General features: G+C 38.0%; 2 protein-coding genes across 3 annotated transcripts in view; one reads left to right on the plus strand and one right to left on the minus strand.

The window, feature by feature from the left end:
- LOC118821830 (ras-related protein Rab-26-like) overlaps positions 1-1153 on the plus strand; it is a 133572-nt gene extending 132419 nt beyond the window's left edge. The window contains exons 8-9 of the mRNA XM_036590566.1: positions 607-683; positions 963-1153. Of these exons, the coding sequence (XP_036446459.1) occupies positions 607-683; positions 963-1065 (180 nt within the window). The 3' untranslated portion in view covers positions 1066-1153. The remainder of the gene's footprint in view (positions 1-606; positions 684-962) is intronic.
- Positions 1154-7359: 6206 nt separating this feature from the next.
- The window catches only part of LOC118820993 (arf-GAP with dual PH domain-containing protein 1), a 45664-nt gene continuing 27592 nt past the window's right edge, over positions 7360-25431 (minus strand). For both annotated transcript variants that reach the window (XM_036589377.1, XM_036589378.1), the window contains 7 exons: positions 15836-15948; positions 15094-15240; positions 13878-13961; positions 13617-13679; positions 13267-13338; positions 10273-10501; positions 7360-8130 (listed from right to left, as the gene is read on the minus strand). In XM_036589377.1, the coding sequence (XP_036445270.1) occupies positions 8102-8130; positions 10273-10501; positions 13267-13338; positions 13617-13679; positions 13878-13961; positions 15094-15240; positions 15836-15948 (737 nt within the window). In that variant the 3' untranslated portion in view covers positions 7360-8101. The remainder of the gene's footprint in view (positions 8131-10272; positions 10502-13266; positions 13339-13616; positions 13680-13877; positions 13962-15093; positions 15241-15835; positions 15949-25431) is intronic.

Genomic DNA, 25431 nt, shown 5'->3' on the forward strand with positions numbered 1-25431 from the left:
TCAGGGTGAATTAAGAAGTGCCAGTCTGAATGCTGTCAAAAGGTATAGATGATGTTGCTATGGGAATATGAGATGACCAAAAGCTTGTTCTACATAAATGTGTTTAAAATCCCCTTAAAATCCCAGGATTTTTATATTCTAAGTAACTCCAGTTACTTCAATGCAAACTGGTTAAGCTATTCTAAAGTTATAGAAGTGTGTAATAAAACTCTGGAGTTGCCGGCTGGCCATGGCCATTTAAGTGTCTAAAAATGTTCTTAATAGTGTCTAAAAATGTTCTTAAATTCATAAGGAATAGTGGAAAACATACATTTTGAAGCCATTTCATGTTATGAATAAATTAATGACAGTAGAATTTGCATTTATCTTAGATTTGCTATGCATATGTTGAAAATTCTTATGCTTGTTGGTCCTCGAACTTTGTGAGAGTCTTGCATAACTGCAAGAGAGATTTGCAGTGATGGGAAGGTAATGGAATCTGACATTTATCAGACAACATAATAGAGTTATTCAGTTACAGTTTAAAAATGATTTTCTGAAGGTTAAATATTCACCGTCTACTCAGACCAAGTCCATCGTTTATGTTTTTATGTGTGTGTGCCTTAGGAGTTTGGGGTGCCCTTCATGGAGACAAGTGCTCGATCTGGCCTCAATGTGGAGCTGGCCTTCACTGCCATAGCCAAGTGAGTGGACCTTCTGATATCTGACAAAGGTGCAGGCAGGCACGTGTTCTCTGAAAGAAATAAAATAGCTAAAAAGCATGAAATATAAATGAAGACACTTTGAGAGAGCTCCTCTGAAACTGTTTGTTTGTTTGTGAGAGTGATAAAACACAAGAGTGATCCTCTTATCTCTGTCCCCTTGGATCTGTCCTTGCTCCCTCCCTCTCTCTCTCTCTCTCTCTCTCTTCCTCTCATCCTCCATCCATCTTCTTTCTTCTGTTTCTGTCTTTGTTTTTGCAGAGAGCTGAAGCACAGGTCCATGAAGGAGCCAGACGAGCCCAAGTTTAAACTGCATGAGTACGTCAACAAGGAGATGAAGACCGCAGGGTGCTGCAGGTCCTAAAGCTACAAGTGTGTGTGTGTGTGTATCAGTGTGTACAATACTGTGCAAATATCAGAGACTACCCTTCATTTATTTAATTTCTGTTCAAAATGGCCATAAGAGAAAATGGGATGCCTAACAACCATGCAAGACCTGGTAGACAACCAAAACTGTGCCCATCAGATAAACAGTACTTAAACCTTTCAACTTTGAGAAAAAGGAGAAATTCAAGCTCCACTCCTGCTTCAGATCTGAAAAAATACAAAGTGTTTCTGTCCAGCCTTCCACTGTGAAAAGACAAACTCAGCAGGTCGGAAAGGATATGTGTTCCCCAAACAATGGACTGAGCAGCCCAGAGTCCAGACCTCAACATCACTGAATGTGTTTAAGGTTACTTGGATGGTGAAATGCAGAAAATGTAACCAGCTTCTAAAACTGAACTGAGAGGTTCTGTGGAAAAATATTCCTGCAGACTTCCCTAAACTAGTCTCCCAAAAGAAATGGAAGCTGTAATAAAAGCAAAAGGTAGACACACTAAATACTGAATTTTTTGATATTATATTTGAGGCTTGTGCCTAATTTTCTGCTGTTTTTATCTGACACCAAAAAATGAATAGCTTGTACTTAATGACCATTTTGACTGGAAATTAAATAAATGAAGTACGGTTTCTGAGTTTTGCAGTGCTCTGCATGCACATGTGGTTCTCATGACTATGTTTACATTTGTATGAATGCTTGCGTGAATGTGTGAACACACTGTTATCTGGCAGGTTAAAAAAGGTCATGCATCACACTGAGGCATTTTGTCAGGTTATTCTCACTCAACTAGGAGGGGGGCTGTCACATGGCCTTGTTACATCATGTGTGTTTTTAAGCTTTTCCAAGCCTGTTAGAGCCAGGAAGAACTCCTGGGGACTCGGTTCTTTATTTTTTGCTCTCTCTCTATTTCTCTCTCAACCTTCTGTTTCTGGAGAAGCACAATTCTGCTCTAATTCATCTTCCTTTCTGGCTGTGAATGCACCCCACACCTTGGCCTTCACATCACCCAATCCCCTAACACTGGCTACACAGCAGTCAGTCCATGACCACAAATGACTTTGACCACTTGGGTAATAGCCAAAAGCTCCTACAAGCTCTATGTATTCAGCTCTGGTAGCAAATAAAAAATGAACTCTAATAGCAATGTGCCAGCTCAGCCGCAAACAAGTACTCACAAGTCCAGCTCGGCTGGATTAGTTTTACTTTGTTGGGAAAAGTGGGGAACAGCGCTTTACAACAAAATGATTTCTGATTACTGAGATCTGTGATATGAATCCAGTCAGAATCTGCAATATCCATCATTTTTACAAGTGAGATAAATTATAATTCCAGTTCAAATAGACTTTATAGCCCTAAATTCTATTCAAGCTAGATTAGCTTTACCAGAGGAGGTCCGGTTATGTAATTTGATTGGGCAGATTATGTGGCATAACGTATCTGTGTAATTTCCCCAAATTACGCTGGGTCGAAACATCATAGCCCAGGTGTTCACGTCAGCTTTGCCAGATAGAATAGCACTACCCTCTAGCACTACACTCACCTTACCAGATCTTACCCAACAAGACAGAAATTGCACTGCCTTGCGAGAGGTACTTCTAAGATATTTCAGTTTTATTCTTCTAATTAGACCATTGCCAAAGATTTTGTAGATTACAGTAGTCTTGTTTTGAACATGAGGATAAAGGAACTGTGCCAGGTCAAGCTTCATTTTTAGCAATTAGCTTTGTCTTGCATTCGTGTTGTCTGTTAACAGGCTTTGTTATTGTATTACCCTGAGGTCGATTCAAACTGGACTATTATTATCCACGGACCTCTGGGTTCAGCGAATTATAGAAAGTAATTAGCTCTGGAATTATTACTTAGCAGGCTTGTAAAAGCTACGGCCACTGCAGTTTCATAATGGATTAACATTACAAATCTCGTTGGTAATCACCTTTTCACTCAAATTACATCTTCCTGGGTAAAACAAATCCAGCTCAAATAGGGCTTTAGCTTTCTGTGGGAAGGTACAGTAATTTAAGTGATTACCTACAAGATTCATGATGAGTCTGAGAAGTAATAAATCTGGAGGGTTTTTTTTTTTAAGAACTCCCTTACTAAAGTGTCCTCACAGTAATGTATAATAAAAATTGCTAATAGACACAGACATGAATCATGTTAATGTTTTAAATGTGGCACCTCTAGCATAGTGCAGACGTGTCTGTGAAGTTTTAACCCAGGCTGTCTGAGATAATTTAGGGAAATTTCACGGATGCTTATCCTGAATTGGTCAGTCAAATCCTTACACATTAGATTACGAATCCAAATAGTGCTTCATAACTTCCATATAACATGCTTGTTTCTGTCTTGCATTTTTCTATGGACCAAATTTCTTCTACTCAGTGTTGAATGCTGTATGATTAGTATTAAGGTACTGCAGGTAAGCAGTATGTACCTCCATACTAACTCTTTTACATGCAGCCAAAAGCTACTAACTGATGGTAGGGTAAAGTATATACAGTGTATTTTTTCATGAATAAACTGAAAACCTGTTGTCTCAAGACTCACTTACAATAGAAGCCATTAAGCAGTTGTTGAATTCTGTGAAGTTTCATCCACCTTTCAAACCAGTCAGATCGCTGAAAGAACACATTATACAGATTTACAGCTTAATTTATAAACACTTTTACTGACAGAATTAAGTAACTCCTTAATGGCTTATATATTTACGTTTTGAATTAACAGGTTTTCTGTTCTTTTACTGAGTACAGGGAAACACCATTCATTGAATAACGCTGAGGAATTTCTGTAACTGTCCTAGGGAACAGTGTCAAATTCAGCCTGAACCTCCGTCAAACCTCTACAGTGCTCTCATGCACACACAAACACGTGCAATTCAATCGGTCACATTCCATCAACTCCGTAGTGACAAGTGGCCAGAAGTGGCCATTCACCATGAAGCGTTGAGGGCATTCTGAGCCATCCATTTTCTGTCCACTGGGTTTAGGCAACATCACATGATAAATTAAAAGGGGTACGTTTTGGAACATAACCATCATTGCAGTTTTACACAGAGTATCACAGCCATGTTTGGACACCAGCATTTAGTCAGAATAAAAGGCATTTTCTCCAAAGCTTCCATTCTGGAGCTTTGTTTCTTTAACGTGTTAAAGCTAGAATTATGTTTTTGGCTTGTTGAAGTGTAGACATTAATCATCAGTTAATTCTGATGTTTACTTTTTTTAACATAAGCATATTTTATTGATGTATATATTGAATAAGCTAACTGGTTTCCATGTAATTTAGCTCTAAAAAATCCTGATTATAGCTTTAACAAAACAGGAAGCCATTCTTTTTGTCCTTTGTTTGAATACAATAATTGAAGAAATATAAATGTTAATGGTTAAAGCTATATTATGGATGAAAGCTGTACATTTTGCAGAATTCTTATTTTGAAAAGCAGCGTGTACATTTTTCTATCTATCATTTGCGTTTTATGTCTGTACACAAACGTTTATTAAGTTGAAGGGGTATTATGTGTTAGTGCTGTAATAAATCTAATCCACCAAGTCAAGCAGAAGTAGTGCATAGATGAACCCCAATATGTACTTTACTGAAATACTGAATAAAAAAGTCGTACAAAAAATCATCTAAAATAATGTCTGAATAATTGCAAACAAGCGTGTTAGTACTTTGTCATTTTGTAAATCATTGTGTAAAGTGTTGTACAGGGATTTAAAAAGAGAAAAATGTACATTAAAAGTAAGGAAACTGGTACATTTATCTTATTTTTTTCCAATGTCTGACTCTTTGGAATGTACAGTGCCTATAGAACCTCTATATGCCTCTAGATGAGACATCTGCGTTTTTTGGCCCAACCATTCAAATTTGAGAATAAATGCTATAAATTAAATACTGATTTTCTTCTTCTTATCCTTCTACTTTTTCCCTAAAAAATGACAATTGTTTCCAAAATAATTATTCTTGTCGACCCTTTAGTAAAGTCTGCTGCACAAAACCAACCGTTGTGTTTTATAAAGGTGTGTGGAAGGACACTTCCTCCAGTTGCTTGCTTCTTAGCCAGTTTGGAAGACATGATCTAGTCCAAAGTTTGGTACCATATGCCAGTCATTGCGTCTATTTGTAATAATAAAGGCTTCCATGAATCTGACGATTCCATGCTAAGAAACAGCCACAGAAACTGTTAGAAAACATGGCTTCTCGGCTGTCATGCACTATTTACAACCAATTTATAACTACATTTTACTGCAATTTCAGAACAGAAATAATGCATCTTAAAGTATGCTTTTGACACTAGTTAATAAATACTAGAAAAATCAGGCGATATACCGTACATTTTTAAATAAACTGTTTAGAATCACTACAGCTGATGAAACTGAATTTTGTTTTTTATTTAATTTGATAACCTTCAGAAAGTGTTGGGTTTTGACTACATAGAGCTGTAACATAAAATCAGTTCTTAGGGGTATGCAGACTTTGTATAGGCACATTATAGCGTAATATAAGTAGTTTTGTCTATGTGCAGTGTATATCTGCTTTGAAGATATATGAATGTAATGCATACAGCATATGCTTTTAATGCTTACTCTCAGCCGTTTTTGTCAAAATTAAGGAAATGATTTTGCTCTTTGATTCTGTCTACTTGCCAATTTTTAGCAATCACTATGTTTGTGATTGCTGTTAAGTAGAGGTAGCTATTGATTTCCCTAGTCAGCTTTTGTTGTTTTTTTATCTTTAACGTTTTGATTATGGAAATAACTATACATTATGTATGTCTTCTGCTTTCCAGTTATAACTATAATGTGCATCCTGGCAATGCATTTGTGACCTTTTTGAGACTTTAGCTTCTCACTCTTCATTAATTTCATGTTTAATAAAAGTTTCAATTGGAAATACATGGGATGTTCTGAAATCTTTTTGTAACAAAGGATAAAGTTCAATTTGCAAAGTGTAATTATAATGAAAAGAGTTGAATGGTTTTTAGGGTTGGTTTGACTGATTTGATAACGTTTGAGTCTTCTACTAGAGTGAATTCAGTGAAAGGGAGACACTTTTTGGTAAATAAAGCAAACCTAAATGAAAGCTACATATATAATCATACTTTGTATTTATGTCAGTTGTCCCAAGCCCCTCAGATGTAAATGTGTTAAAAAAGTATCGAATGTAGCTTCTTTTTGCCACACCACACAGGGGCATCAACAAGAGCCTGGCTTAAATACTAAATACACTGATATGTTTCACGCCATAGCGGTCATGGCGTAGTAACCCTTAAAATGTCATAATATAGGATACCTTTAAAAGGTGTCCCACTTTAGCAAAAGTAGGACAATAATTAAAACCCACCTTGTCAAATAAATACAATCTTATAACAATATATGAAGTTTTCCAAATGCTGTAAGAGTTTCCAAAATGCTGTATATCCATATCCAATATTGGATATAACCAGGTTTGAAAATAAGTCAAAACTACATTTTTATGTCTCTCATAAGGCCCACTTCCTACAACGTATATGTTAAATCTTAAGATCTTTGTAAATCTTCTGAAAGCAGTGTTTAATGCATTTTAGAACTAAACCAATTTTTTTATTGGCCTAAAAATCTATTTTTTAAAAAAGTCTATGTTTTATCTCTTTATATATCCAATTTTAAATTATGTCCATGCCCACAATAATGATGTCAGGCCAATGGGAGCAGACACAATGAAAGCACCCTTGTGGTAGTTTTTCACAAAAAAAAAAGCAGCATGAATTTTATTTGTCCCACTTTACCTGATGTCCCACTTGTTAAACTCACTCTACATTAGTGTCAGGCTTCAGCCAGTGAGGCAGTCTTATGTGTATGTATATAATATAGGGCTAGTTTCCTGGACATGGATTTAAACATAGTCTAGGATTAAATGGTAACGCCACAATGGGAATTTTATGATTGAAATGCTTCAATGTAAGTTTAAGCTAAATCTGAGCCCAGGAAACAAGACTAGTGTTTGTGTAATGGAGTGGCTGTGATGCAAGAGAAATTTCAGAGATGTCGGACAATAAGGATTTTATCATATATGCCTGAAGTTTACTGTTGGAAGTGCTTTGGTTAGATGCTGACCTTATTGATTTTGTGATTATGGCTACATCCAAACCGCATACTGACATACTATGCATACTACATTACTGAAAGCAGTATTATTGGTGGTGTACCTATAACATACTATTTAGGATGGTAGTATGTGGTTTTGGACGCAGCCTATCTCTCCAAACTTTCAAGAGTAAACCACATCTTGAGTTGTAACACCTATAACAGCAGTGCACTCTACTGGGAGATGTTTGCAATTTCATGAGAACTGTGTTATTGGAAGATTTGTCCATAACAATACATACACCAAGGGCATTTTTCTTTAAAATATTTTTTATGCGCGGAACGTCCTCAAAGCTCAGCAAGTGAATTTATAGCTGATTGATTACATGGCCACTGTTAAACAAAATTTCTCTTCAAATGTCGTCCTTTGATATTCACACAAGTATACCTGACTCTCAGCTCAACACAGTAAGACAAACAAATAAATAAATAAATAACTGGAGTTACATTTGACACATTTACCTAGTAGTTATGCACATGTCTCTCAGGCTATAAGGGGCTACTTCAAGGAATCATACATTCTCAGGTCAAAGTGCCAACAGCAGCAATACATTCTACTGACCTGCGCCGTGTGATCGATTTCTATCTCCCTTTTACTTAATGTCACCATCAAACGACATCTTTGCTATAAAGGAGTAAAGAATGGTCATTTACACAATGGCACTGGACGATGCAGAGAGATGGCTGGGTGGATGTTTATGAACAGTATTTTAAAGCACAAAGTTGGCACAGTCGCAGAGTCGGCACGGACGGGTGTTCTTGGCCTGCTGTCTTGGCCTGCGGTGTCTCTCCATGCCCCTTGCGATAGGCTCTGGTGCTGTGTGTCCCCTGAGGGCTTCCGTAGCTGCTCTGAGTCCGGCACCAGTACAGAGCTCTCTCTCCCCCAGCTTCTCTCATGGCTTATGCTTAAAGTGGGCCTCCACTGCATTTGGCAAAAACAGAAAGAAAACATTGAGGTCAATGCCACCTTTTCCCTTTCTAAGCCACGCTATGTAAGGTTTGGGGTTTTGGAGACCTCTCTGGTAGAAATGTGTAATTGCATGCAACGTGCAGAAGAACATTTTGTAGCATGGGCTGTGCTTCAAAACCCTTCCCCAGTGGAGATGAATCTGATGATTGCAATCGCATTGAAAGGGTACTGAAAGAGAACTCAGTCAAAACTCGTTGAAGGATGTGTATTCTGAGGATGTAAGTAAATTATCTACTATTGTCATCATATCTTCATTAGTGTAACGTTAAATAAATAAACATACCACATAAAAACATCCACAAAATTGTCAGTTTATTAAGAAATACCTACACTAGTACCTACACTAATTTGCCATTTTATCAGGTACACATACTAGGTACTGGCATCAGCCAATTTTAATCAAGTAGCTTCAGCCAATTTTAATCAAGCAGAACTGACTATGTTTTGTTTAAAAGCAGGGATGGTGCCTTTTAAATGATGTTTACTGTGACTGTTGTCACTGCTGTAACCATCCACCATCCAAATAATACTTGGTCGGCAGTCCTAGTTCTATTCACTGATGAACAGGGTAGAGGGTGGCAACGAATTGTGGAACAGATGGGCTACAGTTAATAATTGTAAAGCTACAAAGTGTTCCTTGATGGTAAGGTGCCTGTTAACACAGTTAATGAGTATAAGTACAAGGTATACCTAATAAACTGGCTGCTTAATGTATGCAGGGCGTGGGTACTCCAGAACCTGAGTTGGGGATTGCTATGTTTGCTGGAGGTCCCTATGCCTCAAAGTACAGCGTATACATAATGAACTGGATCAAGACCGGATCTAAATCCTAGCTTAAGATACTCTAAGGCCTTGTTTGCACCTGGCGCAACTGTGGCCAAAACACGTTTAAAACAGATTTAAATCTGATCCCTAAACCACTTCAGAGTCCCAGATGCACTTTAATTTCTTGTGTTATACAAGTTTAAGTGCATGCATCACTTAAAGCCACATTTGATGAACAACTCCAACCCCCAACACTGTGACGACGCTTGTCCCTACTTTTCTGCATATGGGGAAGGGGCCGCCCTTCGGACTGCTGCCACTTCCGTTCAACCCCGACCCGAGTTTTTCCTTTGAGTTTAATACAGTTGCCTATTTCACCAGCCTGTGCATTAAGCTAGCCCGGTAAATCATCATATTAACTGTCTTGCTACAATGTATTACGTATTTATATATTTAACACATGTGGTCCCTGACCGTGATAACTAACACAGGGAGCTAATTACTGTGAACAACAGTCTTCTTGGATTGACTTTACCTCTAAGAAAATAAACATCAACATTGTGATTTTAAGGCAGCAACCATCTTTTGAATAGAACACTAATAAGGAGCAACCCAGGGAATTGGTTGTTGTATATGAGCTCATTTGCATATTACTCACCATATATTTCAATCTGACTGAATGGAGATGCATTTGACATGTACGTGTACAGTCATGTGCAAAAGTCTGGGTCCCCCGGTCAAATTATTATTATTTTTCACTTAGAAAACAAGTTAACAAGTTAATCCTCTACACAGAACACACTTAGGCACATTTTAGCATACTGTTATGGTGCTGAATTTAACATACTGGAAAAAATAAAACATAAATTGTGTCCTTTGCAGAAGTTCAGGTACATTTTGTATTTTATGTTTTATTTTTTCCGAACTTCAAAACTTAGCAAATAATAGAAACTGCACAAAAAAGCTGCTGAAAATTGCCATATTTAAGTTTGTGTTAAAACTTTGTGTTCAAACTTTTGCATATGACTGTGAATGCATGTGTTAATAAAATATTATAAGTCATGAACAGTTGAATGGGTATGTGAGTTTCTGAGACATGGCTTAGTAATGCCATAAGCATCCACACATAAAAATCTGTGTTGGTGAAATCTGAAAATTTGCAAATTATTCTTTAATGTCACAAGCATAAGCTCTCAGAGGGAACACACTAAAGGTCAGCACTATATTTCTTAATGATCTGTGTAGAACAAGACATTTTGCCTGAAGATGCAAAAACAAAGCCGAGTTAGAGGTTAAGAGTAAGATCCACACTGTTAAAGGGGAGATTACCTGCATACTCCTGAGGTAACATAGGTCTGTTGACCACGCCCTGAAACACGGCTATCCACTCCTTCTGCTCCTCCTCTGTCTCACAGGCAAACAGGAACTTTCTGTCTGGTGTCACTATGGTGATGCCAAACTGCCAGTGGTAGCCCTGGGTGGAGGAGGGCAGGCCTGGTAAGACTGTGTATCCACTCTCCTTACTGCCGATGAACACTTCTCCTCGCGCATACGCATCCTAAGCAAAAAACAGAATCATCACTCTCATCAAATAGTTAGCAGACTACCCAACTGTGAGAATACTTATTGTAAATTAGACATACAAATTTAAACTGGTTTAAAAAGTTTGCCTGCTTCACAAACAAAACCGACAAGACAGTAGAATAAACTATTGCACAGAACAAACAAGCACTGCAAGCCTTTTGTAGATTCAAAGTAGGTCTTAAGATAGGATTTAAAAGTGTCGATAGTGGAGTAAGACCCGATATAAAAGGGTAAACTGTTTCACAGTCCAGTGGAGAAAGCTCAGTCATCCTTTACCTTTGACCACAGAAGTAAAAAGTGTAATTGATTTGAGAACCTAATAGATCAGGAGGTGGAATGACAAGATTGATAAACCGAGTGGCGCCAAGTTAAGTAGTGCTTTAAAAGCAAATAATAAAACCTAGAAATCAATTCTGTATTTAGCAGGAAGCCACTGAAAGGAGGTTTCTTCCTCATGCCAGTAAGTAGTATGGCAACTGCATTTCAAAGTAAGTGCAAAGGAGAAAGAGTGACTAACTGATTTCAATATACAGAGAACTGCAGTAGTCAAGACAGGAAGTGATAACATTCAAAACTCTCTAGACCCTTAAATGAAATGAAAATTAAACAAATGACCAATTACTCTTAGCTGGAAGAAGCAAAGTCTTATAAAAGTGTTTATTGGTTTATCAAATTCTAGAGACTAGCTGAAGTTGAAAAATTTCTGTGTGTTTATGTTTGGAATCAGATGCCACCAGTCATATCAAAAGCAGAACTACAGTCCAGGAGAACTAGAATAGCACAATTTCCAGAATCAGCAGAGAGCAGTAAATCATAGGACACAAGCAGAGCTGACTGTGCACTTGGGTCCTAAAGCCAAGCCAAAAATTTGAGTCTAGACTGAGCATTTTGACAAGTGGCCGAACACTGCATGTTTGAAAAAGGATGGGGCAGTGCCATAAACTAAATAGAGGTTATTAAAAGAAGGATAGTAATAGGCTTCATATGAACAACTATGTTTGTCAGATGAAAGCGAGAGACACATGCTTGAACTGGTTCAAAAGAGCAGAACATTTGACTCATAAGGTGAGATGTAAGAACTTGCCCTACTTAAAGTTATTAGGAACGCACTGATCATGATTTCTTATGGCTGATTTTGATTCTGTTTTCTTTATAGCCACACTGGCCAATGGGTGCTTTTTCTGGTCAATTTTACTGACCTAAGCTAAACCCAAAGCTATTTAAATTGGTCAAACTGATATTTTAATTCATAAATGACCAATCATATTTAAATAACATTAAATAAAGTGCTGCATCAAAAGTAATGAGGCAACTCGCTATTATGCACAATGAGTCATCCATAATTATATGACATTTTGCTATTCCTGTAGCAGCAGCACTCAAATACAGCACAAGTACACATTATTTACATCATAAAATTACAAAGATTGGCCAAAACCTAAATAATACATTGGCCGATTGCTGATCGCATTTTTGGAGCAATAATTGCAGATTTTGATCGTGCAGCCCTATTTAAGCTGCATAATATTCAGCTGTAGGGTCATGGTTTTAATTTTGCCTGTGCTCCCACCTCTATCACCTAATAAATATATTTAAGAAAGCTTTTGGACTGAATTTTGTACAAAAATTTGACTTTACTGGCAATAGCAATATCTTACACCTTGTTCAGAAACACCAAGCCTAATTTTACATACCAGCTGCTACAGATACCCAAGGTCTTCAAGAGCACATAAATATAACCACCTGATGGCTGCTGGTCTGATCTAAGTGGTGAATGAGCTTTGAGACTGAGCAAGTGCAAATCTAACAGCACCATCTACTGGACGTTTCTGAATAGCACCCATGATGAGTAAGCACTCTGCATTTAGACCATTACCAGCCATTATGAGCTCCATAATGACAGACTTTGTGCATAACTGACAGCATGCAAGTGCATAAGTGCAGTTTCACCAAGACAATGAACACAGAATGAGTCTAACTGGCTACATGAACCATTCACAAAGAGAAAAGACAGCAAACCCTGTCTCATCAAGGCTGCAGTTATTTGGCTACATTTACATCTAGAAGTGCTTTTTATCCACTCAGAGCATTTATACTATCTAGTACAAAAAGGCCAAAGTCATTGCCACAAACAAAGGTCAGTGCCTAAACCAAGATAGAAAGATCCACTATACAAGACAATACAGGACATAACGATAGGTACAAGATTAGTAACAAGACAGGAACAGGAATTTTGTTCCATGGACCTGACCTGGACCTGCTTGACCCGATATCCTCTTCTCTGTGCTGGCAAACAGGTGGTGTAACAAACTTCCTATAGCTGTCTGAATACCAGAGTCCTTCGCTGTCCTCAAACTCAAAACTAAACCATTCGGTTAAAACTGGTTGTATGCAGCTGGCTTGGGGATGACAGTCTTGCCTGGAAGTTGGGGCTATGAACTCCAAAACAGCAAATGTTACAGGCTAGTTTCGAACACTGCAGTTTTCAAACAAAAACTCTCGAATTACAATTTTCTCTTTCAAGTTTCACTTACACAAAGTGCACCATGCAGGATAACATTGCTAACAATTTCAGAGTGACCAGCCAGAATAATGCAAACTGCCTCATGAGAGCTTTCATTCATTATTGCCAGCATTAGCATTTTTGAGTAAAGTAGTTTTGAAAAGAGGCATTGTCTCACTTTCCAGCCCTGCCCCATTAGTAGTCTTCACAGAGTCTCATCATAAAGGGTTGCTCACCAAAGGGTCTTTGAAGTACATGAGTCTCCTGTCATCCAAAGTAAACCAGCGCTTCTTAAAACCTTCCGTATGCTGGAAGAGACACAAAACAGGGACAATTAGCCCCCATAAACCTTGGAACAGCCTCCATAAAGCCTTTTGCACTTACAAACACAAAAGCATTTTGTTGATTGTTGTTTAATTAACACTCCGCTTTTCTCAGTATACATCTACAAATTCTCTCAAGATACTGCTGGTGATGTCTCAAGCAAGGCTTAAATGGTGCTGTCTAGGCCTGAGGTCAAACTCGAGCAGAACCATGATGTGCAAAGTTATCAAATGACATTTAAAAGAAGTAAACCAGCCCCAACCTTTGGACCAGTCTTCTCCATGTAGCCCTCTTTAATATAGTTCCTCGTTAGTTTGGACACCAGCTAGATGAGTGAAGAGAGAACAAACACATTTTGGTTATGTTTAGACTGCACAGAGTTTGAACAGACAGGACATGAGCTGATGAAATTTTAACCACAAAACCTCAAGTTCCTTTAAAGAGAATGGGCAGGCAGATGGTGCTAGTGTTGTAGTATTTATAGTATTTTTTGTACATTCTGTGTGTGCTGTGGTTTACTTACATCAACATCATGGGCTCCAGGAAAAGCAACTTGTAAGTAATGGAATCTAGCAGCTCTTATGGCATTGAACCAGTCAACCATTTCCTACAACACACAAACACCTCACTCAAGAAGCACTCCAGCAAAACTTCTCACTTAGCAAAATTTTTAGTCAGATAAGCCTAAAGTCAGGACTGTCCAATAGGAGGGGAGCTGAGAGACATTACTAGGCAACCCTCGTCTTAGTAAGTTCTCCAGCTTACCTAAAAATCCTGATGTGGAATAACCCAGACCACAGAAATTATTGTTGTCCAGGAGTTATTCACATCATGCAGTTTCACTTTGTGTCCAGTAGAGGTAGTCAAATGCTACCAGTTTTTCAAATCTCCCTCTAATGTTCTGCAGCAAAACATATTGTAGTTTGTGCTAAACAATGTTGGATCAGTTTCAGACAGTAAACATCAAATAAACTGACTTTTATTCTACCGATCAATGCATGTCCCAAGTTTTAGTATTCTTTTTTTTGAAAAGGTAAAGAACATAACTTAGTTGAATAAAACAGTAATCTGAATATATGTACTATGTAGACTCTAGATCTATTATTTAGTATTTAATTTTAAGACTCAATTTTAAGACTATTTAGTAAATAAAATGCATTTCATTCAGTAAGTACTTTGACACTAAAGCATGTAGCTATGCAAGTGAGGAACTGAAGTGTGGAAATAGAGAACATAGTGTAAATACAATACAATAGTGTGATACAAAACTGTACAATTGTATTGTAAAAAGTGTTATATTAAACATCCAGCAAAGTTTGAAGATAAAAATATAATAAAACCCTGCCAGCTTTTATATGGTGGTGTCTTAAAAACGGTTCTTATTCACTTTACTGCTAGATGTGCATCCAGGGACCGGTTGAACGAATGAATGGACAGATGGATGGACGGACAGATAAGTGAGCTTGGCAGCCTAGTTTTACTCGCTAAGTTAGCTTTTGCTTGTTAATAGTTTTCTCTCTGTATGTTTCTGACTCGAACAGAGAGAAAGAAGTCATAGGGGAACAAAGTTTTGGTAAAGCTGTGGGGGTGGGACAAACCATGTCAGTGAACACTGAAAAGTTATTCACAGAACATACTTTGTACATGTGTACCATATACCCAAAAGAGCAAGATAAACCTACTTTGAAAGAAAACACAGATTTAGGATCTCTTGGGCTTTAAGGGATTTTGGTCCTCACCTTCCCATCTTCGTGGTACACAAAGATGTTCCTGGTACTGTTGTCCTTCAGGTAGGTTATCTGGAGTCCATGAGGGTTGCCAATCTTTGTAGGCTGGAAGGTGGCGTTGATGGTTTGTATCTTCATCGAGGCCTTGGGCTCTCTGGCCTAAAAGAGACATCAACACACCCACACACATGCATCTCCATATAATCCTTCAGGTAGGAGTGCTGTTTCAGATGCATCTTTTCAAGCTTCTGAACTAAACCTTAAGTGGAAGACTGTCATTTTTGATTACTGGTTTGGCCAGATTTCAACATGATCTGATTATTATGTTTTCCACAATTAAAAACAGACTTCTTACTCTGGTATATGTACACCGAGCATGACCAGTTAAATAATCTAGTTTTACATCAAAACTGTTTCAGGTTTCAAATTCAGGAAAGGTCAGTGAGTGTAGCCTTTTCCAATCTGCACTTTAGAAGTGATCAACTAGGTTGTGACAGAAAGAAAGAAAGAAAAAAAAAGGAAAACGGAAGAAAGCCTTTTAATAGTGTGTCTACCCTAGAAAGGAGAAGTGGCTGAGAAGAACAGAATCAAGCGTTCCACAATGGCAATGTTCTCAACATTTCCAGTGGTATTTTTTGACCTGTGGCAATGAGGGGAACTTCACGAATGCATGGCGAAGCACCCCTGCGTCACACAGGCACAGATAAACAAGAGAAGGAGAGAAAGAGAGAGAGGGATGGCAAGGGTAGCTCACGTCATGCTTGTTGAAGTATTTCAGCGCTCCCTCCCGTTCGGACAGAATAAATTTTCGACTCAGGAACTGACCGTTGTCTCGCCCACGTTTCCATAGAAACCCTTCCCTGTAGCCTGTGCAGAGAAGAACAGCAGGGGTCGCACTTAAAGACACACAAATGGTAGGCAGGAAAACACAGGAGAGGGCCAACATAAGACAGAGGATTAAAACCAAAAGTTTCTTTAGAAAAAGACAGAGAGAGTGAGACTGAAAGAAAGAGTGGAGTTTGAGAAGGGGGATTTCCAATGTAGCTGCATGCGGTGTGTCCTGCTATCACAGAAACCCAGTCTTCCACATTCCTGAACCTTCACACACACATACACACACACACATACACACACACACACACACACACAGGGACCTAGCTCTGAGGCGTCTCTGTCTCGGACAGCCATAAATTATTCACCTTGGATTGGCAGAGCGATCAATAGCTTTCTAGAGTGGGACGATCAATGCTGGGTCCACACACAGTGCTTCTCAGACCTGCCCTACTGGCTAAACCACTCTAACCAAAATATACATACACTTCCTCAAATTTAAAATACACTACAATACATGCCAATACAAGTCCCAATACAGAAAAAAAACGTATTTCCATACTGTGGTAATTTTCAGCCAAAACGGACATCATGTACAAGTTTTTTTCAGAAGATATTTTTGAGCAGATGAGATATAAAATAATTTACTTGCATAAGAAATGGGCAAGTTGCTGTGAAGAAGCTGTTACTGAGAAAAAGAAATGGACCAAAAAAAAAAAAGAAAATTTGCAAATGCTGTCTTTGTGGACTCACCACCCCAGAGTCCAGACCTCAGCATAACTGGATGTGATTGGGTCATTTACTTGAACATAAAGAATGGTCTCTGACTTTTGCACAGTACTGTATATTTCTCCATATGCACGCTGATATGTTATGCTGGCCTTTCCTCTCTGCTTTAATTTTCAGTTAAAGATGAAGCAATATTTTGGCTTGCTTACTTGATATTTATTATACTACATGCAATATAATCAGTATTAAACTGAGTACTTTATTTGCTCCAGTCTTTTCAATGTATTGTTCAATATCTGTTCGTACTGAATTGAGAGGCTAATATTAAACAATACAAACAGTCGCTCCTGGTTTGATGGTGTGTATTTTGTCCACTCCACCTTGTTCACAAAAAAAAACAACTAAATATTATTACACATATCATGCATTGTGACACTGCATATCATCTTATATGTATATATATATATATATATATATATATATATATATATATATATATATATATTCACACGGGGCCACATCTTTCTTTCCTTTTAATATGCACACATCAATGGTTTTATGTGTGTTTTGACATTTCCTTCTTCCTGATACTGAGCACTGTGAGAATGTGACTTTACCTCAGCAGGAGCCAGTATGTTTGGTTTAGGGAAAGCAAGCTTAGACGGGTTGTCATAGGAACCTCTATCGCTTAACCTAATGCTCAGGCAGGAGTGTAAACAAGGGGAGGCAGAAACAACAGACACCCGATACTGCTGAACTCCCTCATTCAATGGAGCACTCTCTCTTACTTCACTTTCACTCTCTCTTTATTCTTTTCCCTGTGGAAAAAACTGAGCCAGGCAGGGTTTCTGGCACACATATACACAAACACACACACACACACACACACACACACACACATTCTGGAGAGCACTGCCTCCGCCCCAGCTGGTTACTGTCACAGACATCTCTTCATCAATCCATCTGAGCCGAGAGCAGAAGTGCACAGTCACTGTCTTTCCATGCCAGCGTAGCACTTCCACACACGATCCAACACACCACCCATTCTGTTCCCCTCCACAACAGAGGCACTGTCGGACCTAATCACAACCCCCCCAGTCCCGAACAACCCTGTGCATAAGCCTCATACCGTAAACTCGATAGATGCCCCAGATGCTCCACATTGTTGGGATAGTACTCATTCCAGCAGCATTGTTCCATTTGCAAGTCCTTCTGCAGATGAAATCGCACATGTTTCAAAAGTGTCTGCTTCAAACATTCACAAGTCTCCTTGCAGTTTTGTTGGCATGCAAAACGAAGCCGATTAAAATGTCATTAGCTGAGTGTGCTGCCTCAGACCCCACTGAAACATAGTCTTAAATATCTGATGACAGCGCTGGCAGTGCGAGTCAAACCCCCGACAATTTACAGGCGGCCATAAACCAGGAGTGTAAAACTGGGAGAGAAAACACAGGCCTGAGGAAGACGGAGAGGAATGAGTAACGGCTCCATTTCACTAGCAGAATTAATGCTGGCTAATACTGCTGTGGAAAAGGCTCATTGTCCCTGCAGCGCAGAAGAGCTGGCAACTGAGAATAAAGAACTCTTTGACCTCCTCATATACACACATGCCAAGAAACACATTCACTCAAAGCTCTTACTGCCGATCATTTTAATAATTAATCGAATAGTCACAGTCTTTAAAAAAGGCTAAACAATTAAATTACTATGAAATGATTAAAGTATGATTGAAGTCAACCCATCCTGCATGTTGTCTTCACTGCAGCTTCCCATGATAAAGAAGTGAGGTAAGACTAAAACAATCTAAAAATGTGATGGTGATAAATAAAACAAACTTAACTCCAACTATTCAGTGAGACAAAAGCTGTATTTGAACAAGAGGGCTACAATCGCAGATTCTATCATAGCAAGCAGCTAGGCGTCAGCCTGACTGTTTACATCTCACTGCCACCTGCTGAACATTTTGTTATTTATGAAATGTAAATAATAGTTTTAAAGGGTGATTTTGTGAACAAATACTCCTTTAGAAATACAAATAAGTATTTGAAGCCTCTAAAATGCTATTTGGGCATGCCCTAAAAATTTGAAGGGAAAAGAATAATGACTCTGATCCGATCCCTAACAAATCTAACATTTACGCTGTTGTATGTGATGTGATGATCTTATCTGTGTGTTTGTGTAGGGCAGTAGAGTGAGTAATATGAGCATGATAGCCCACTTTTAGATGTTCATCTTTGTGAAGTTCTTCAGTTACAAATAGCTCATTTTAAACCTTAGTAGTTTTTAATGAAGAAACATCCATTTGGTATCGTCCAAAATTCAAGCTTTCAGAATCAGTATTGAAAAAAGGTTTAAATGAACAATAACAAACCATACAAAGCCTTTGAAGATATTCCAACCATAGTTAAAAAGGAGTCTTTAAAAAGTCTTTAAAATGAGTTAACCTAAACATATGTAAAACACTATGTGGCCAAAAGGGCATATAAATCTAAAAAATAAAACTATATTAAAATATAAAACTGTTATTTTATTTATTTACAATTTTGCAATTAAAAGGATCTTGTTAGCCCTAGTATATGCACATGGCTTCAAACTCTCCACCCCTCCTATACACATACCCTGCTTGAGTGATGAGGTCATCTGACAAAGCTGAACTTAAGAATGGCCCTCACTTGCTCATCTGTAATGCAGCACCCAGTTGAGGCTAGAAGAAATGAGAAGGAGGTCCAGTCAGCACAGTTCTGTCTGACACTGCTTCTCCTGGTTCTCACTGATCACCAGTCAGGTTTTTAACTACATGCACACCCACAAACACATGCAACGCCTCAAGACACTGCAGTATCAGCCCAACCTTAATAGTCACAGAAATTTACTGGAGGCTGTCCAGATTTTGTATCTGCATCAACAGGCAGTGCCTGTCTGTCTCAGCAAGTTCATGCACATTCACAAACTAGCCACAGTGATCATTCGCACCATCAGCAAACCTAACCCCATAACTGAACTGCCTGTGTTGTAGCGTCTCAGCTAGCCTTCCACTTAATTGAATAGAAACCATCATTACGGCTCTGCAGCTTTCACCCAATGTCATTCAATAACTGTCTGGTTAATTAATGTTAATCCAATTTTACTTAATACCACTTTCCCTTAACATCTTTGTTTCTTCTGCCATTACAACGTTTAAGGAGGCAAGGCATTTCATAGCTAGAAGCTCAAATTAAATGTGACTTTTATGTAAATCCAGCAAGCATTTTTGCCGCATCACTGAATACTGAACCTCAAGCCATCAACAACAAGAAACACAGCGTGGTGGTTCCCGGAGAGGAATACAAAAGGCAGCATTGACACTCTCTCTGCCCAGGCCTGCACACAGGACAGCATTGAGTCGAGCGCAAAGCACTGACAGTCACGGGAAACACACAAACATAGCACAGGTCAGCTATGCTGCTGCCTCAAGCAATGTATGTGTTCACCTACAACAATAGCAGCACCCACATCATTCCTCCCAACCAACTCCACATAGCACAGAACTCCTCCGCAAACCTATGGTACAAACAGAGCTATAAAGCGGGGCAAATCAGAAACTATTTAATGGAGATGATGTGATATATACACAATGCAACTTAAAAAGAAAAACTTAAAAATACATACAAACCAGACAACTGCAAATGGTGCCACTATATGAATATAATAGACAGTCATGGTCCAGTGTAACTCCATATAAACAAATACTGTAGTCAATGCAGACACAGAAGCATGCATTTCATAATGGTTCTACTCCTACATGTTCATGAGGGGTATAAATCTTTAACCAATCAGAATGATTCAGTTTGATTCAGATTGTATAGGCTACAATTCAACGCATCATAAAAGCACAAATTTTACCAAGACTGAATTTGATACAATGATCTGAATAATTCCTTTTAACTTAAGTAATGTAAATGATTAACTGATTAATCAATCAATTGCTCGAACCATGTTATCAAAAATGTTGAAAATGGATATATTATCCAAATCAAGTAACATTTTGAAATGTATATGAGGTCAAAAGAAGCAGCAGGTTTTCCTACTAAAAAATAAAGTGCGCAGCTAAAAATAGTGGTGTTTAGGACCACTATTCAGCTTCTTCGTCCATGTTCTCCAAGAGAAAGTGTGATGGCGATGTGGGGAAATCACACATACATATGCAAAGATATAGAGAAGGATGTGATGGTTGGAGTCTTAGTATAATTGGAACAACTATTTACAAAGTAGTGGAATACAGACAAAAAACAACGCATAAGCCTTTTTTCTTTCTTTTTAATATTTTTATGTTTAGCAATAGCACAAGAATATTTTGGGCCTTAATTAAAATTAAGTAACTTAGTTAAAATAAAAATTTTCAAACACAAATTATTAACTTAATATTAGAAGTTCACACACACACATTTTCTAAACTGCTTATCCTTCTGGGTCGCGGGGGGAGCTGGAGCCTATCTCAGCAGTCATGGGCAACAGGCATTTTAGAAGTTCAGTGAACTCAAAAATTTAAGTTAACCAGGTTACTCATTGAAGTTAAAAAGTTGCATTATTTTTTTACAGTGTGTTTTACTGAATGTTGTTACAATCAATTCTAACATTCCAAAACCGATGCAGTTGAATTACCATTTTCAGATCAATACACCATGATGCACTGATGCATTTTTATACTCCTAATATTTACATCAGTAAGCCATTTTTACCATGACCATTGCATAACTTAAATTCTTGGTGCTACAGATGTAATTTAATAATTTAAAAATAGAGAGAAAAAAAAAAGTTTTTTATTAGGTCTAAATTTTCTGTAACAGTGTTAGATACATAGACCAACAGACATTCACCTTGATAAAGGCTTTGATAGAAGCAGTACAATGATTTAAAGGGTGCTAAATTCTATATGACCATATCCATCTGATCCCAAACTAGTTTCATGTCTTATGCATTATTGATCAGCTCTTGCATATTAGTGGAGGTTTCTCCCCCCAGCCCTCTGCTCTGACTCCCCCCTAATTAAACCTTGGCAGATAATTAATGCTGGCAGATCTTTCATTAGGGACTTGCTGTTCCTCAGGTCCTCAGATGCATTAGGCCTGCCTTTAACCAAAAATGCTTACAATGCTGTCCTGAAAAAAATAGCATATCTTTAGAAATGTTATAGTATCTGGCATCTGACAGATCTTTGTAATATTCTATGTTCATACATCTATCCCTATTAAGTAAACATTGAATGTGTAGTTTTGGCTGCATTTTTAACAGTCTATAGGGACAGCAAAGATGGATGTATGCAGAGATTCCTGAGTGGTGCAACCGTTTAAGCACTGGCACTATTGTGGAAGACTTCAAACCCTGGTTTAATGTATTAGCAGCATCTCCAAAAGAGTGGCTGGCTTCATTTATCTCAAAGAAAGCATATGCTAGCATTCATGCTCCCAGCTTGGTAGTGTCGTGTGATACAGGGAGACGTGAACAACAGGTAAAAACTGGCCACAACTAAATACAAGGAAAAAAGGAATAAAAGATTCACAACAATCAGCAAGTGATGAGTATACAGGTTTATGCAAGACATGCTCTAATAAGACCAAGTAAGGTTAAGATAACTGAACTAAAAGCAACAATCTTAATGGTGAGAAAACAAACAGCTTCTGGGAGGAAAAACAAAGTGAGAGAGAAAGAGAGGACACTAAAGGGCAGCAGGGCTCCCCTGGTGGGCTATGCAGACAGGCTAATGGTACAGAATGACTGTTAGACTAATTGAGCTAGGCGCAACAGATGAAGAATGACACTGCTCGGCTTTGTTTTCTGGACCACGAACAAAAGCAACTACACAGGTTAGCTGTAGGTACTGATGCCGTTTGATATCATAATATTCTGACAAAAATAATAATTATAATATATCAGATGACGTATAAGCTTGCATTAGTAAATGAATTCATGCTTTCTGGATATCACCACTACCTGCTAAAAAACATAGCATGTTTTGATGGGACTGTTTTGTTTTCTAATAATCAAATTATATCAAAGGGAATGTTACACATTACTATAAACACTAACCAAACAGATACCACATTTACAAAAAGAAATCTTTACTAAAACATTATAGCATTAGTTTGTATGTATTTTGAACTTTCAACTGTCTTTCAAACCAAACCAAAGCACCCAGCAAATGAAATACATAGTTTACTTGGTTATTATCTATTAATATCACAAACTGAAACTCCATATTACAGTGTGACATCAATGCTGGTATACCAATATAGAAAATGTAACAGACACAGGAAGCATGAGAAAGAGAGAAACAGAGAGAGACAGAGACAGAAAGATAAAGTGAAAGGAAAGACCTAGCCAGAGAGCGTAATCTGTCATCTGATCTCTCGTTCTACTGCCTTGCCCACTCGACCCCACAGTCATTAGAGAATCTAATGTGCTAATCATTTGCACACAAAAGTATAAAATAGCAACTTCAAGATATAAAAGCTGACTGGCTGAGGCACATTCACAGCAATGGCAAAATACTTGACGTACACACACTAATGAGAGCACAACTAAATACTGTATTAATGCACTTTTATGGACTGTGGAACATAGTACTGATAGGTGGAGCCAGGTATAATCATATATTTAAAGTAAACAGCCCAAAACCCTTTTAAACATGCCCTATGTAATAACCTATTTTTTGTTTAAACTGATGATATGGTAACAATTGCATTATCAAAAAAATAATTAAAATGGGTGATGAAATGACACAGTGATGACCGACTGAAAGTTATTTATTCTAAAGTTCTGAAGTTATATTTACCTCTGTTTACCAGTTAGCTTTGGCTCAGGGTCCCTTAGTAGCTCTCAAAAAACAACTGCTTATTCATAGTATTCAATTGCGCATGGTAATGTTCTGAACTCTGAAGAAACGCAGGTTATATGGATGCAGTCCACCATTCTAGCCGATCTTTTCCTCATAGCGTTTTTAGAGACCGCATCTAAAACGTCCACCTATCTTTTCAGCTTCTTGTTTTTTATCCACCTGCAGGGTTGTAACTGCAGTACTGGTGATGAGACAAGCACTATCAGAGCACAGACAGAGTTATAGCTCGCCTACCAACACGGCAATGTGGTCTTTTTAATGACGTAATCGAATACTGTGAGTTGTACCCTCATATGTATAATTCAAAAATGTTCCTCAACCTGAATGATAAACAGATAAAAAAGAAAAATGTTGTTTTTTTGGATTTTTTTTAAACAATAGCATTGTTTAAAATTAATCAATAAACAACTTTCTCTGATCTGGAGGGAGGAAGTATTTACCATAATCAGAGGTGGGTAATCCAAGTCCAAAAAGCAAAAAACATGTCAAACTCCTGGACAGCCACATCTTGCAGAGATTTGTGTTTGAAAATGTATGAAGTGTATGAAATGACTTTACTAATTAGTCAATGACTCGAATCAAGAGAGATATACGAGAAGAACTATGAGAAGATAAAAGAGACCTAGAATGCTAAAACGTGCAGTGCTGTGGCCCACCAGGACTGGATTCTGACAGGATCTTTTTTTTTTTTTGCCATGAACAGAAATGGCAAAAAATGGAAGAGGGAAAACTTGGAGAATTTGGTACAAAAAACAATATAAATTTACAAACAATTTTACAACAGTGAACCAGCATGCCCACTCTTCACGACATGCAAATTTGACTTTACAATGTATCAAGCTTAATGCTGCATTCGGGAGAATTTTCTAGCACACATTTAGATGCTGAGTGATTTTGCTTAGCTCCGTTTTGGTAAGCTTTTTAAACGGCAGCATGTAAAATCTGTACTTTGTTCTTTAGGTTGAGGAGGCTGTACTGGCCAATAACTTTGGCCAGTGCAATCCACAAATGTAGCCAAGTCCGGTTTTGGCTGTTACTGTGATGACACTGTGTAACACACCACACTTTTTGAGAATGTGAAAATCCATTTGATTTATAATTATGACCATGAGACCGCAGCAAAGACAAAGGCAAATAAATAAATAAATAAATAAATGAATGAATGAATGAATGAACAAACAGTCTTACAAGTAAACCTTGGGTTGGGCCAATATTCAGTGTTATAAATTTAATTATATTTCATACCTATATTATATATATATATATTGCACTATATGTATAATTATATTTTAACCACTATGACTGTATGTAAATAAAAAGTCAAACTTTCTGAAATAGTTAAATAAACTTGGAACACTGATGTTTCAGGTGCTATATCTAGCATATCTAAATAAGCCAGATTCTAAAGACAGTCTCCAAGTAAACAGGGATTTCTTTTCTGTTTGTTATATAGGTAATGTTCTCTGAATGCTGAATGCTGAGTGGTGCTTTACTAGTTGAGCAGTTGGTTATGGAACAAATACTTGGTTGGACAATTACAGGAGTCGTTGCAATGCCTATTTGAGACATTAAATATTGTCGTAATGTAAGAAGCTGTACTTTAGCCAGATGCGCTTGCTCAGTAATCCTATCTGACACATCCCACAAGTTTGGAACTCTGGGTCCATTAAGCTCCTGGAAGGTAGGGCCTCAGAGCACACTCTGAGCCTGGGGAAAAGGAGTGGTGAGATGGGAGAGCTCTGTGGTCTCATGCCTGTGGTTTTCCTGGATCATGTGTCACACTGGCAGGCCAGAGTGATGAACAATGAAGCTGGACTCTCAGACAAGCCCTGGCACATAACCAGAGCAGAAGAACAAGAAAAAAGTGAGGCATGAAAGGTATGTGCATGTTGCTTACAAAAATGAGGAAAAAAGAG

Source organism: Colossoma macropomum, unplaced genomic scaffold, assembly GCF_904425465.1.
Source record: "Colossoma macropomum unplaced genomic scaffold, Colossoma_macropomum, whole genome shotgun sequence".
Taxonomy (NCBI): domain Eukaryota; kingdom Metazoa; phylum Chordata; class Actinopteri; order Characiformes; family Serrasalmidae; genus Colossoma; species Colossoma macropomum.